At 45.5% G+C, this 14,625-nt stretch overlaps 1 protein-coding gene across 2 annotated transcripts; it reads left to right on the forward strand.

Annotated features, from left to right (window-relative positions):
- The first annotated feature begins 12,486 nt into the window (after positions 1-12,486).
- On the forward strand, positions 12,487-13,839 carry LOC127594603 (inactive Rho GTPase-activating protein 11B-like). Of its 2 annotated transcripts, XM_052056486.1 has the most exons (3): positions 12,487-13,129; positions 13,276-13,373; positions 13,448-13,839. In XM_052056486.1, the coding sequence occupies exons 1-3, from the start codon at positions 12,864-12,866 to the stop codon at positions 13,576-13,578; spliced, it is 495 nt and encodes a 164-aa protein (XP_051912446.1). In that variant the 5' UTR covers positions 12,487-12,863; the 3' UTR covers positions 13,579-13,839. The 2 variants fall into 2 exon arrangements, with proteins under 2 accessions (XP_051912446.1, XP_051912448.1); XM_052056488.1 differs by having other exon boundaries at positions 12,663-13,129; positions 13,212-13,839.
- Positions 13,840-14,625: the final 786 nt, after the last annotated feature.

A 14,625-nucleotide genomic window follows, 5' to 3' on the forward strand; every position in this document is an offset into this window, starting at 1 on the left:
TCTGATCTCAAGGGTCCTTAGCTCCTCTTTCAGAGGCCTCATCATGGTGCGCGGATCACTTTGCCTTGGTCATTGCCACAAGTTTCACACTTTCATCCACTTGCATTTTGTATTCTCCAGCCAGACAATCATCTCCTGTGAAAAAATCTGCAAAGTCTGTTTTTATCTGTTCCATTGTCCTTCAGTGTTGCTCTCAGCCCGTTGTTAGCCCGTTCACCCAACGTGTAATTACGAGTGACACGGTTTAAAATCAGCCATTTTGGTGCCCTCAGCATAAATGCTTTGTCGTGCCCGGCTCTCACAACTACCTATCACAAATGAATAATATCTGGGTATTTGCCAGTTTTGCTTTATTTTACAACATATTTAGCTAAAATATCTTACAAAATGGGGCAGTCCTGTGACCCAGTGGTTAGCTCATCGGCCTCACAGTGCAGAGGTCGTGGGTTCGATCCCGGCCCCGACCTCCTTGTGTGGAGCTTGCATGTACTCCCCAGGCCTACGTGGGTTTTATCCGGGTACTGCGGTTTTCCCCCCACATTCCAAAAACATGCATGGCTGGCTGATTTCACTCAAAATGTCTCCCTATGTGTGAGTGTGAGCTTTGATGGTTGTTTGAAACAGAAAAAAAGTTATACTGGAGATCTAATTCATTTGCAGTGCGTTCTCTGCGCTGGATAGGTTTTCTTGTGCGCTAAGAGTGTGCGACAAGTGTGCAGTTGCGCATCTTAGAGGGAACATTGGTGCCGTTGCATCTCGGGTATAAGTAAATCTAAATGATAGATACCATTCATTGTATTGCCTCACGCCGGAAACTTCAATTGCCTTATGCTTCGAGACAATTAACTCGCTGGTGCTGCCTTTGGGAGGAGTTTTGTTTCTTGGATGCACACAATGTCTACTTTTTCTTCACTCAGCAAGTCGTAGTGGCAGTTCTCGGTTGATACCGTTAGCATTCCATTGAAGGATACAGGGCTTCGACTGTTTGATCCCGGTGGTTTTGGGGTCCAGTCGTGGCTGAGTTGTTTGGGCGGTGTTGCTTGACGGTTGGGGACTTACGCAGTGGGGGCATCTCCACCGCTGTAACTGTACGGCATCTCGAGCTAGGCTGCCGGTGGGCAACATGCAGTTGAAATGGAATTTGCTTTTGCAACTTGAGCAGTCCAGTCTATGGGCCCCCTGCCGAACTCGTCTCTGGCACTCAGCACATCTTGCTCCTTCAAGTATAATGTCTGCATTTGGCTGGGTGCTGTGTCGTAAGTTGATGGAATATTGGATGTGGGTGGAGGCAGTGTGGTAGTGTCCTTGGTGGGGACACCGTTACAGCAAAACCTGTACAGTGTTATACCTGTATTTCGATTTGTGCCTCGTTTTATATGGGATTCTTCTTTCATTAAAAAAAATACATATATTTTTAGCTGCATTTCAATGTTGGCGTTTCATAGTGATGGGTCCAGCGACACCGATGTGTTGACGCATGCGCCGGGCTCACAGAGCAAACCACGTGTCGGTGCATGGGCTGTTTCATTACGTCACGTGATTGACACGTGAATTACATCGGCTGCGTCGACACATTCCGGGCTGCTAACTGACACGTGAACTGCACCGGTGCAGTTTAGACTGCATCGGCTGCTTGGCACAGTCCCGGCTGCGCCACTTAGTCCAGGAGGTGTCGACTCAGTGCAGCGGGCATTGACGCAGCAAAAGCCCGCCGCACAGTGCTTATAAGTGGCAGTGCGTCTGGCGACACAATGCCACCTGCCGAAACAAGCCAGACCTCACTCACGCTCGCTTGTCGAAGTTCGTGGTACAGACTTCGTGTCACTGCAGACTTCGTGTTCGTGCCTTCCTTGCCAATAGTGATGGGTCCATGAGTCCTCATGAGGTGTGTCGACACACAGTGTTAATACTGTTCTGATACTGTGTCGCTGACCACTGCCACCTGCTGGACCTTCAAGATCCCTACAGCCAACCCACTTAACAGACTGAACTGACTGATACATTTGTGTGTTTATTGAACATATAAAATATACAATTCGGTAAAAAATTGGCAAAAAGTGAAGGTAAGATATAAAAAAGGAAAAGAAAATAGTCATCATCACAAATATGTGTTCAAAGGAGTAGAAAGAAGTAAAAAAAAGTCCTACCCCTTCTTATATATGAATTGATCATTTTTCAAGAAAAAAAAGTCTATATATCAACAAATGCTTTTGCCCTTATGTATGCTGTACTTATTTATTTTTACAACTTGTGGTTTGTTTATACAGCACGTACTCATTGGAGCATATTTATATGTCGATTTTCTCATATTCATAATAATTATGAATATGTATACTTATATTATGAATATAAATATTATGTGTTATGTTGTGTTATTTTGACTTCAAAATGGTGCCGCGAGAGTGGCTGCCTTTCCAGCAGCTCCTATATTTTGTTGTTCCACTTCTTCCTTTCATAACTTTGCTGCTGTGGATTGGGAATTTCTCCATTGCTAGACTAATAAAGGTTTTTTTCTTATCTTATAATGGATGCTCCATTTCATTAATGTATTGAATAATCTCATCAATGTATTTCTGATGTATTGCTATATTTCATGAGTGTATCGAATTCATCAGCTCTGTTTGTTTGTTTTTTATTGAGCATATATAGTACACACAATAACAGGTTGACAAAAGTCAAACAATAATTATGAAAGGAAAATTCGAAAGTAGATAAAAGAAGAAAACACACATCATCAGAGTTGTATGCTCAAAGGAGTTAGGAAGAAGTAAGTAACTTATCTAGTCCTACCCCTTATTTTGTAGCAGTTTGAATTGATCATTTTTCAAAACAAAGAAGAAAAAAAATCTACATATCATCAAATACTTTTACCCTTATGTATACTATACTATTTTATTTATACACCTTTTGGTATGTATATACATATACAGTGCACTCCGCTTAATAGAACACCGGTTAATAGAGTAATCCGCTTAATAGAGCAAAAGGCTCTGGAACGGATTTGCCTAATGCAATTTCCTATAAAGATACTCCGCTTAGTAGAACAGATCTCCGCTTAATAGAACAGGCCGTAAGCAATGAACATTGTAAACTAGTGGTTTTCGAAGTGTAGCTATCGCGATACTGTACCACTATCGCGAGAAAACGCGGTTGTTCTAGCCGTATACAGTAAAAGGTAGCACGCGTCACTCCACACATAGACACACGCACGTCACAATGGCTTCAACTTCATTCAAGAGACGAGGGCTATCACCTGCGGATAAGAAGGACATACTCAGACGATACGATGCATTGCCGGATTCTCAGAAGGTACGCCCAGTCGAAATATCTCTTCTAACTCGTCAGCAGGGGTTTTTCTGCGTGCATAACTTCGTCGTCGACGTGTCTGAAGGTGTACCTAATAAAGTGTCTCCGGTTAATAGAAACTCCGCTTAGTAGAACAGAAGCGCTTCGGCCCAATGGTGTTCTATTAAGCGGAGTGCACTGTATAGTTATTCTTTCTCATTTGTATTTCAATTTTCTGATATTCATTATAATTATCATTTCTTGAATACAATTGATAAGTTGATCAAAATCCAAAACAAGAACAAACAGTTGTCTTACTATATTTTATAAGTATATCAAATGTATCTTTATAATTCTGATTCATGTAGTTTTTTGGTACTAATCTTTTGAATTTGTTTTTGAACTCCTCCAACGATTTGCTTGCTTGTCCTTGGTCCTTGGCCTTGGCCTCGAAGGCAAGTCTTTGGTCCTTGGCCTTGGCCTCGGAGTCAAGTCCTTGGCCTTGGCCTCGGCCTCGGGTTGCCGGTCCTTGGACACAACACTGGTATTTATCTATTTCAAAAGAATTTATTGGATCAGGAATTTGTTTTGCTAAGTTATTGCCGATATTAACAAAATATTCATTAAATTAATTTGCTATTTCTGCAGTTTCCTCAATAATGGTATTTTTGTGTTTCATAAAATACTCCGGATAATCTACTTTATTAGAGTTATTTCTAATTACATGATTTAAGATTTTCCAAATTTCTTGAGTGTTGCTTTTATGTTGCTCTAGTAATGCATGAAAATTGTCTCTCTTGCTAGTTCTTATGTTTATTAATTTGTTTTTATACATCTTATATTTTGTTTCAGCTTCTTTAGTTCTGGATTTTAGAAACGATTTGTTTAGATTGTTTTTCTTTTTACATGCATTTTCTAAAAAAAAAAAAAAGATTGTTTTTCTTTTTACATGCATTTTCTACCCCTCCGTGAGTCGTCACCTTACCGTGGTGGAGTGGTTTGTGTGTCCCAATGATCCTAGGAGCTAAGTTGTCTGGGGCTTTATGCCCCTGGCAGGGTCACCCATGGCAAACAGGTAGAGAAGTTCCAGACAAAGCACGGCTCAAAGACCCCTTATGATGACAAAAATATATGGGGCCCCCCTCTGGAGCAAGGCCTGGAGGTGGGGCTCGTTGGCAAGCGCCTGGTGGCCGGGCCTACATCCATGGGGCCCGGCCGGGCACAGCCCGAAGAGGCAACGTGGGTCCCCCTTCCCATGGGCTCACCCCCCCCATGAGAGGGGTCGGGTGCAATGTGAGGTGGGCGGCAACCAAGGGGGAGGACCCTGGCGGTCTGATCCTCGGCTGCAGAAGCTAGCTCTAGGGACGTGGAATGGTGTGCGAGGTAGAGAAGTTCCGACTGGATATAGTCGGACTTGCCTCCACAGATAGCCAGGGTTCTGGCACCAGTTCTCTCGCGAGGGGTTGGACTCTCTTCCACTCTGGAGTTGCTCACGGTGAGAGGCGCAGAGCAGGTGTGGGCATACTCATTGCCCCCCGGCTCAGTGCCTGTACACTGGGGTTCAGACCAGTAGACGAGAGGGTTGCCTCCCCCCGCCTTCGAGTGGGTGGACGGGTCCCGACTGTTGTTTGTGCATATGCACCAAACAGCAGCTCAGCATACCCACCCTTTTTGGAGTCCTTGGAGGGTGTGCTGGAAAGTACTCCTGCTGGGGACTCCCTTGTTCTGCTGGGGGACTTCAATGCTCACGTGGGCAATGACAGTGAGACCTGGAGGGGCGTGATTGGGAGGAACAGCCCCCCCGATCAGAACCCGAGTGGTGTTTTATTATTGGACTTCTGTGCTTGTCACGGATTGTCCATAACGAACACCTTGTTCAAACATAATTGTGTCCATATGTGCACTTGGCACCAGGACACCCTAGGCCGCAGTTCGATGATCGACTTTGTAGTTGTATCATCGGATTTGCGGCTGTATGTTCTGGACACTCGGGTGAAGAGAGGGGCGGAGCTGTCAACTGATCACTACCTGGTGGTGAGTAGGCTCCGATGGTGGGGGAAGATGCCGGTCCATCCTGGCAGACTCAAACGTGTTGTGAGGGTTTGTTGGGAGCGTCTGGCGGAATCCCCTGTCAGAAGGAGTTTCAACTCCCACCTCCGACAGAGCTTTTCCCATGTTCTGGGGGAGGCGGGGGACATTGAGCCTGAGTGGACCATGTTCTGTACCTCTATTGTTGAGGCGGCCAATCTGAGTTGTGGCCGTAAGGTGGTTGGTGCCTGTCGTGGTGGCAACCCCCGTACTCGCTGGTGGACACCAGCAGTAGGGATGCCGTCAAGCTGAAGAAGGAGTCCTATCGAGCCTTTATGGCCAGTGGGACCCCAGAGGCAGCTGACGGGTAACGACTGGCCAGGCGGAACGCAGCTTCGGTGGTCGCAGAGGCAAAAACCGGAGCGTGGGAAGAGTTCGGTGAAGCCATGGAAGCCGACTTCCGGACGGCTTCGAGGAAATTCTGGTCCACCATCAGACGTCTCAGGAGGGGGAAGCAGTGCACCGCTAACACTGTGTACAGTGGGGATGGGGCGCTGCTGAATTCGACTCGGGACGTTGTGAACCGGTGGGCAGAGTACTTCGAAGACCTCCTCAACTCCACCAACACGCCTTCCTTGGAGGAAGCAGAGCCTGGGGACTCTGAGGTGGGCTCTCCTATCTCTGTGGTTGAAGTCACTGATGTGGTTAGAAAGCTCCTCGGTGGCAAGGCCCCAGGGGTGGATGAGATCCGCCCGGAGTTCCTCAAGGCGCTGGATGTTGTGGGGCTGTCCTGGTTGACATGCCTCTGCAACATTGCGTGGTCAACAGGGAGAGTGCCTCTGGATTGGCAGACCGGGGTGGTAGTCCCTCTTGTTAAAAAGGGGGACCGGAGGGTGTGTTGCAACTACAGAGGGATCACACTCCTCAGCCTCCCAGGTAAGGTCTATTCAGGGGTGCTGGAGAGGAGGGTCCGTCAGGAAGTCGAGCCTCAGATTGAAGAGGAGCCGTGTGGTTTTCGTCCCGGCCGTGGAACAGTGGACCAGCTCTACACCCTTAGCAGGGTCCTCGAGGGTATGTGGGAATTCGCCCAACCAGTCTACATGTGTTTTGTGGACTTGGAGAAGGCGTTTGACCGTGTCCCTCGGGGAGTTCTGTGGGGTGTGCTTCGTGAGTATGGGGTACCGAAACCCCTGATACGGGCTGTTCAGTCACTATACCACCGATGTCAGAGTTTGTTTCGCATTGCCGGCAGTAAGTCGGAATCGTTTCCAGTGGGGGTAGGTCTCTGCCAAGGCTGCCCTTTGTTGCCGATTCTGTTCATAACCTTTATGGACAGAATTTCTAGGCGCAGCCGAAGCGTTGAGGGAGTCTGTTTTGGGGGCCTCAGTATTGCATCCCTGCTTTTTGCAGATGATGTGGTGCTGTTGGCTCCTTCAAACAGGGCTCTCCAACTCTCACTGGAGTGTTTCACAGCAGAGTGTGAAGCGGTTGGGATGAAGATCAGCACCTCCAAATCTGAAACCATGGTCCTCAGTCGGAAAAGGGTGGAGTGCCCCCTCTGGGTCGAGGAGGAGATCTTGCCCCAAGTGGTTACAAGCGGCCTAAATTAGTTTTCTCTGGTGTCTGGGCTCTCCCTTAGAGATAAGGTGAGAAGCTCGGTCATCCGGGAGGGGCTCAGAGTCGAGCCGCTTCTCCTCCACATCGAGAGGAGCCAGATGAGGTGGCTTGGGCATGTGATTCGGATATTCACTTCATAGCACGTGTTTAATAATGTATGAAGTTATCAAGTATGCGAGAAAATAAATTTTCTCATATTTTTGACAATTGTGGTAGCAGTGATATTGGTCTATAATGTGTAAATAATTGTCTTACTCCACTTTCAAAAAGTTTATGGCTTTTGCTGTTTTCATTTTTGATGGAAAAATACCGGCTTTGAATGACAGGTTGCATATGTATGTAAAAGGTCGCACGATAAGTTCTAGAATCTGTTTTACTATTGACATATCAATATTAAAGCAATCAGTTGACGTTTTACTTTTAAATGGTTTTACAATATTTAATATTTCATTATGATTCACAGCAGTAAGAAACATTGTGGAAGAGTTTTTTTTCTCTGTATTTATCTATTTCGAAAGAATTTATTGGATCAGGAATTTGTTTTGCTAAGTTACTGCCGATATTCATAAAATACTCATTAAATTCCTTTGCTATTTCTGCAGTTTCCTCAATAATGGTATTTTTATCTTTCATAAAGTACTCCGGATAATCTGCTTTAGAGCTATTTCTAATTACATGATGTAATATTTTCCATATTTCTTGAGTGTTGCTTTTATTTTGCTCTAATAATGCATGAAAATCGTCTCTCTTACTAGTTCTTATAATATTTACTCATTTGTTTTTATAGGTCTTATATTTTGTTTCAGCTTCTTTGGTTCTGAATTTTAGCAACTATTTGTATAAATTGTTTTTCTTTTTACATGCATTTTCTTTGCCCTTTGTTATCCATGGCTTACTTTGGTCTTAGTCTTCTATCTATCTATCTTTTTGGGGACCTTAATTACTGGGAAAATTCAATTAATTAATTACTGGGTTAATTGGTTCTGGAAGATTTTTTTTTTGTATCTTGAACTCTTTTTGATAACTAGAAGCAATATTTTCCTGTTGAGGTTTTTCCTAACTTGAAAATTTCAGATAAAGAGATGTTCTTTATGTATGTATATTCTATATACATGAGCAGAATTGAAATAAAATATCGAGAACTTAATTTTTTTGCATTATTTTGCGTACTTTGTCCTGAGTATGACGTTAAACTGCATCCAACTGGTCCTCCAGGTTGGGGGTTGGGCGTGAGGTTAACAACCTCACCCTGTAAAAACAAAAACCTGTTACAGAAACGACGAGAGGAAGCCATTCCGGTAAACCACGGCGAAGAAGAGACGGCACATCCTTGGATGTATCTATGACGGGGCCGGGTGAAATCCAGCAGGAAGCCCGACCCCTGATGACCCCGATCTTTGGAACCAAAACCAACACCAGAGTAGACACCTGGAATGTGCGCACAATGTTCCAGTCTGGTCGCATGGACCAGGTGCTGAAGAATATGAGGGACTATCGCCTGGACATCTTAGGCGTTAGTGAAATGAGGTGGACGGGGCAAGGGCGCCTCATGGTTAATGGAGCAACTTTTCTGTACTCTGGGAAGCAAGACCACCATTCCCATGGAGTCGGCATTATCCTCTCCAGTAGTGCAGCAAAAGCATTGATTGGATGGAAGCCGGTGAATGAACGGATTATTACAGCAAGGCTCTACACCAGATATGCCAAAATAACCATCGTACAAGTCTATGCCTCAACCGAAGCTGCCTCAGCGGACGATAAAGACACCTTCTACAACCAGCTCCAGACCGTGCTTGAGGAGATCCCCAGACATGACATCAAAATGCTGATTGGAGACTTCAACGCAAAACTGGATAATGACAGAAGGGGCCTGAATGCCACAGTTGGACCGCATGGGTTTGCGAGCTCCACGAACGACAACGGGGAGAGACTGTTGATGCTAACCAGTACCAACGGCCTCAGCATTGGCAACACCTTTTTTGAGCACAAGCGGACCACAAAGTAACCTGGGTTTCACCTGGTGGCGGGACCCGGAACGAACTGGACTACATCTGCATCAACACAAGGTGGCGCTCATCATTGCTCGACGTTCGCTTCTACAGAGGTGCGGATGTGGGTTCAGACCACTTCCTTGTGGTGAGTAAAATCAAGCTGAAGCTGAAGAAGGTGAAAAAGGTGCAGCCCAAGAGACCTTACGCGGTGGACAAGCTAAAGAATTAAAACTTCTCCGAACGCTTCTGTGAGGAATTGAGTAGGAAGCTCAAGGTATCACAACACCTTGCAAACATTGAGGACCAGTGGAGTATGTTCTCTTGTGCCATTGCTGACACTGCAGAAGCAGTTATCGGCAGAAAGACGGGTACCATCAAAGAGAGATGGATAACAGACGACACCTGGAAGTTGATTGAGGAAAGGAAAGTGGCTAAGATAAAAAGAGAACAAAAGAGGAGGCTCCGGAGCTGGAGGATGGAAGACGAGGAGTACAGACACTTGGACAGGGCACACCAACGAGGAGGTGATGAAGAAGGCAGGAGTGGCTGAACTGTCAGACATTGTCTCTGAAAGGAGAAGGAAAATGATCGGCCACGTACTCCGGCTGCCAAGAGAGAGACCGGCAAATGTGGCCATGGACTGGATGCCAGAGGGTGGAAAGAGGAAAAGAGGTAGGCCAAAGAAGACGTGGAGACAGACTGCCAAAGAAGACCTCAGTGAGATGGGTGTCAGCTGGCATGGAGCAAGAAGGGTCGCCAGTGACCGGACCAAATGGAGGAAACTCGTCGCCCAATGTTCCAAATAGGAACGGGCGGAACTAACTAACGAACTAACTAACTAACTAACTATTTTGCGTACACAAGCAAAGAAAAAAACCTGATTGCAACGACTACAAAAGTAAAGTCCTAAAATACAAATAAATTTGTAATGTTTTTTTTTTAAATAAATGGCACCATATACCCAAATTGATAAAAATAAATAATCATAAAAAATCATAATAATTAATGCCACAACAATGAACAAATAAACATTGTTGATCATCTGAAACTTTCACTTGGCATGAAGTGCCTCATACATATTGAAGCATTGATCCTGTATTCAGAAATACAAGACAGAATATTCAGGGATTCTACAGTGAAATAAAGTTTTGAATCAGGGTACATAAATTTTCTAAATTATGTTATTATGTGTGCCTATATTTACGGGTACTGTACATGAAATTTTCATGATTAATATTGCACAGAAAAGATTGTATGATCTGAACATTGTGGTGGAGTTTTGAGCAGTTAGGCGAGGCAATAAAACAGTATGAAAAAGAAATTGTCTTTTTGTCTCATCAGTCAAGGTGGTTTTGTTCTGGTTTCACAGAGAATCTTCAGTGAAAGATTCTTTGCTCAAAAGCACATGGCCACAATAAACAACACAAACATTATGCTAGTGTGTGCTAATATATTATTTTTCATGATATTATGTATTGTCTTGAACAAGATATAAAGCTCAGAAAAATATTTTTGTTCAGGTCTGTATCTGTATCTGGACTGTGCTTGGACAGCCCGGGTGTCATGATTCGGTTTAGGGACCAACAGGTGGCACTGTCGGGCTCCCCTGGCAGATGCACACCTGTTGGTCATAGGTAATCAGGCCTTTAAAAGGACTCCCAGCACACCATGTGTGTTGCTGTTTGCTCTTGTTTTCTGTCATGTTTAGTTCATTGTTATGTTTTAGCTTTAGTCATGGTTTTTGTTTGATACTTGATGACATCAACACAATATCAAATCAAATCTTGCAGTATGACACTGCCCAAAACTAAACGCTTCAACTCTGGCAAAGTGCAAGTCGACAACCATCAGCAATTTCACTTTGGTGGATGTGCAACTGTAACGCAGGTAGAAATAAGCAAACCGCAGCTTCACCTTTACATATTGACGTCTTCAATACGTTATCTACTGTTTGGACTTTGTGTGTTTTGGATCTAGTTTTCTTTGTTTTAAATACAATTCTTCAAATACACCCTGCTCCTCCCTCCAGCCTGCTTTTTGGGGTCCACCACCACCTCGCTATGTGACAGAATAACCCAACCACCTGGACCCCGCAGGTGCTACGGACTGTTCCCTATTCCACCATGTGCCTGGCAGAGCGCATCTGTGGCCGACACCCTTTCCCCTTTCAGGCAGCGCTGATGATGCGGCTATCCTGTTTTCGTCTCGTTAAGCTGCGTCTACGGTGGGCCGAGCCCCGACCGTCTACGTTGAGCCGAGGCTCGTCACGTGTCTGTTGGAGCTGAGTCACATTCACGTCGACGACGAGCCGTGCCACGTCCACGCTCACGTCAGGCCGAGCCCCTGTTCACGTCCGGCTGTTCCATGTCCCCCGTTATGTCGAGCTCCGTCCACGTCAGGCCACGCCCAGCCAAAGGATTGCCATCGCTTTTGTTCCTGTTCCCTGGCGAGGTGAAGGTCACCGTCGCTTATTGTATTGTATTTCGGCGAGGCGAAGGTCGCCGTCGCTTTTTGTTCCTGTTCTCCGGCGAGGCAAGGGTTGCCGTCGCTTTTAGTTCCTGTTCCCCGGCGAGGCAAGCCTTTTGGACAACTTTGGGACGTCTGGGATCCGTCCCTTGAGGGAGGTGTACTGTCATGATTCGGTTTAGGGACCAACAGGTGGCACTGTAGGGCTCCCCTGGCAACTGCACACCTGTTGGTCATAGGTAATCAGGCCTTTAAAAGGACTCCCAGCCCAAAACACTCAGTGTTGGGTCATTGTTGCTTCTTGCTACTGTCATGTGTGTTGCTGTTTGCTCTTGGTTTCTGTCATGTATAGTTCATTGTTATATTTTAACTTCAGTCATGGTTTTTGTTTAATACTTTGGACTTTGTGTGTTTTGGATTTAGTTTTCTTTGTTATAAATACAATTCTTCAAATACATCCTGCTCCTGTCTGCTTTTTGGAGTCCACCAACACCTCGCTACGTGACACCGGGTGGCGGTGTGTGCCCGAGTTCTGGTTTCGCTCCGGGATTGTGTGTGCGTGCGCGCAGGCGCGTCTAAATTGAGGGGTTTGTTGTTTTTCATAGATGGGTCTACTTTACGACCGGCAAAAGGAGAGATGGATTCCATTTGAATGCAGTTTTATTGAAGGGAGAAAAAAAATGTTTGCACCGCAGCACGATCGAAAGATGCACGACTAAAACACTTCCTGCTTTTCTTTTCTTCAGCCAATCAGATGCTATCAACAAAAAACATGTCGAAGCAATGATTAAACAACAGAATGTAATTTAGATATGCTTGACATGAAATAATATGATGCTCCAACATAAAAAAATAGTAATTAATATTAGAACATAAGCTTACATTACATATGTTCACGCTTTGCAATACGTGTGTTAAAAAACAAACAAAAAATGAATTTAGTGCTAATGCTATAGAGGGCTCCATCTTTTTATCAATTACCCACAATGCACCACAAGCCATACACGAATTCCTGTATGGCTTGTTTATAACGGCCCTCCAAAAAGGGTCGCCGGTAGTGCATTGTGGGTAATTGCTAAAAGGATGAAGCCCACTATTACCAATAGTTTACTGTCCAACTGCAGAATTGTACCTTTTATCGACATCTCGTGGTGTTTTGTGTTTAACTACTGTACTTAAACTCACCACTTCGGCTTCCGATGTGCAGTCAAACTTTGGTTTTCGAACGTCTCTGTTCTCGACCAAATCGCTTTTCGAGCAAAAATATCGAGTTTTTTATGCCTCAGATGATGAGCGAATTTCGATGCTCGAACAAACTGAGCGCACTTGAATGCACCACTTGACTCCTCTCGGCTTCCTTACACGAGGAAGTGACGCTTCCTCGTGTCGTTTTCCATTGTGAGCAGACATGTTCAATATTTTTTTTTTTTTTTTTTAAGCGTGGTTTCGGTTTTCGAACAGCCCTCTTGAACGGACATGTCCAGAAAAAAATTGGATTCTGCTGAGGAGTGCCTCTCCGCCTGTCTTCCTCGTGACGTGGCCAGCTCGGTGAAGCAATTCTTCAGGGAGTTGCCAGAACCTGTGCTACCCACCGAGATGCAGGTGGCCTTGCTCAAGGAACACCATCTCCCCACCGAGAAGGGCCGCACCTGCGCCACCATGCTGCTCTCTTGCATCCTTCCCGACACAAATCAGAGTGTCATCGGTTATTTCGCTGAGTTCCTGCAAAAAGTGTCCAAGAGGTGCTCACCTTTTTATGATTCTGATTCAGGAAGGACTTTTTCTTTCAGTGTGCTAATCTTCGCGATCTGGGTTTGATTCTAGAAGTGCAAAGAAAAAGATGGACCGCAGGAACTTGTCGTTTGTCTTGGCTCCCACCCTCCTCCAGACTGGCGGAGTTACAGAAATTAACAGCAACACAGAGAAAGGCCTCCAAATGGAGAGTGATGTCCCTTCACTCCTTCATTGAGAATGCCCATAACTTTGGTCACAATTCACATCACTCAGCTGCCTGTCTTCACAGCCTCAGTCCATTTCTTTGCTTTTGCTGCATGTTACAGATAAGCTGCCACAAATTCTTGAAGAGAAGCGTCAAGTCAAGTCAACTGTATTTATAGAGCACTTACAAACAGCCATCGCTGCATACAAAGTGATGTACATGGAGCAATTTAACATATACAATAAACAGTAAAACAAATCAGTAATAAAGACGGTAGAAAGCACCAAACAGTAAAACCACGAACAAATCTAAGTCATGCTGAGTCGAATGCCAAAGAATACAAGTGAGTTTTGAGGAGGATTTTGAAGATGGGCAGCGAGGAGGCTTGCCGAATGTTCAGTGGGAGGTCATTCCAGAGAGAGGGACCAGCAACAGAAAAGGCCCGATCCCCTCTAGGCCTCAGTTTAGTTCTTGGTACTTCTAATAATGTCTGGTCCGCAGACCTGAGGCGTCAAGTCAAGTCAAGTCAACAGTATTTATAGAGCACTTTCAAACAGCCATCGCTGCATACAAAGTGCTGTAACAACACATCTGAAATTCGCTTTTTGGCAAGACAGTGGTGAAAAGACGCTACCTCCGTTCTTGGCTAACCTGCCGGCTGATCTCTTCCGCGTTCGCTCGCTCCCTTCACGGAAGCGCCATCGCCGCAGCCGCCGCAGCCGCCGCAGCCGCCGCAAACGCAGTGGTCAGCTCGTGAAGCTGAAATGGGATCTGAGACACACTTCGATCGCTCCGGCGTGGTGTGCCCTCGACCCCGTCGCCTAGTGCTTGCTAACAGTCGTTGGCTCTCCCAACACGCCAGGGCATTTCTACCCTCCGCGCCTTTCTCGGGGAGGAATCTAGCGAAACCTTTTGAGGGAATTCACGCTCGGCGATCGAAAGAGGCAATCCCTCCCGTTGCTACTTCCACAAGGATCACGTTGTTATACGCCCAGTCGCTGACGAACAAGACCCATATTCTGAGGGAGTATTTCCTTTCCAATGACTTGGATTTTCTGTGTCTGACGGAGACTTGGGCAGGTACTGGTGAGTACAACGCTTTGATTGAATTGTTACCACCTGGCTGTGGTTTCCTCGATATCCCGAGGACATCAGGCCGTGGTGGAGGTACGGTAAGCATCTGTAAGAACAATTTCAAATGTAAACGGTGCACATTCACCACATCGGCCAACAGCTTTGAAGCAACCTTCTTTGAAGTTGGTCGTGTTTTCCCGGTGCTTTGTGCTGTCATTTACCGTC

This window comes from Hippocampus zosterae, unplaced genomic scaffold, assembly GCF_025434085.1.
Source record: "Hippocampus zosterae strain Florida unplaced genomic scaffold, ASM2543408v3 HiC_scaffold_22, whole genome shotgun sequence".
Classification (NCBI taxonomy): Eukaryota; Metazoa; Chordata; class Actinopteri; order Syngnathiformes; family Syngnathidae; genus Hippocampus; species Hippocampus zosterae.

Bases quoted from the DNA above. Each gene is read 5' to 3' on its own strand.
- LOC127594603 (XM_052056486.1), top strand. From the start codon at position 12,864: ATGTCCAGAAAAAAATTGGATTCTGCTGAGGAGTGCCTCTCCGCCTGT. The intron at 13,130-13,275 runs GTGCTCACCTTT...ACCCTCCTCCAG, and splicing joins CTGCAAAAAGTGTCCAAGAG to ACTGGCGGAGTTACAGAAAT. The intron at 13,374-13,447 runs GTCACAATTCAC...TGCATGTTACAG, and splicing joins TGAGAATGCCCATAACTTTG to ATAAGCTGCCACAAATTCTT.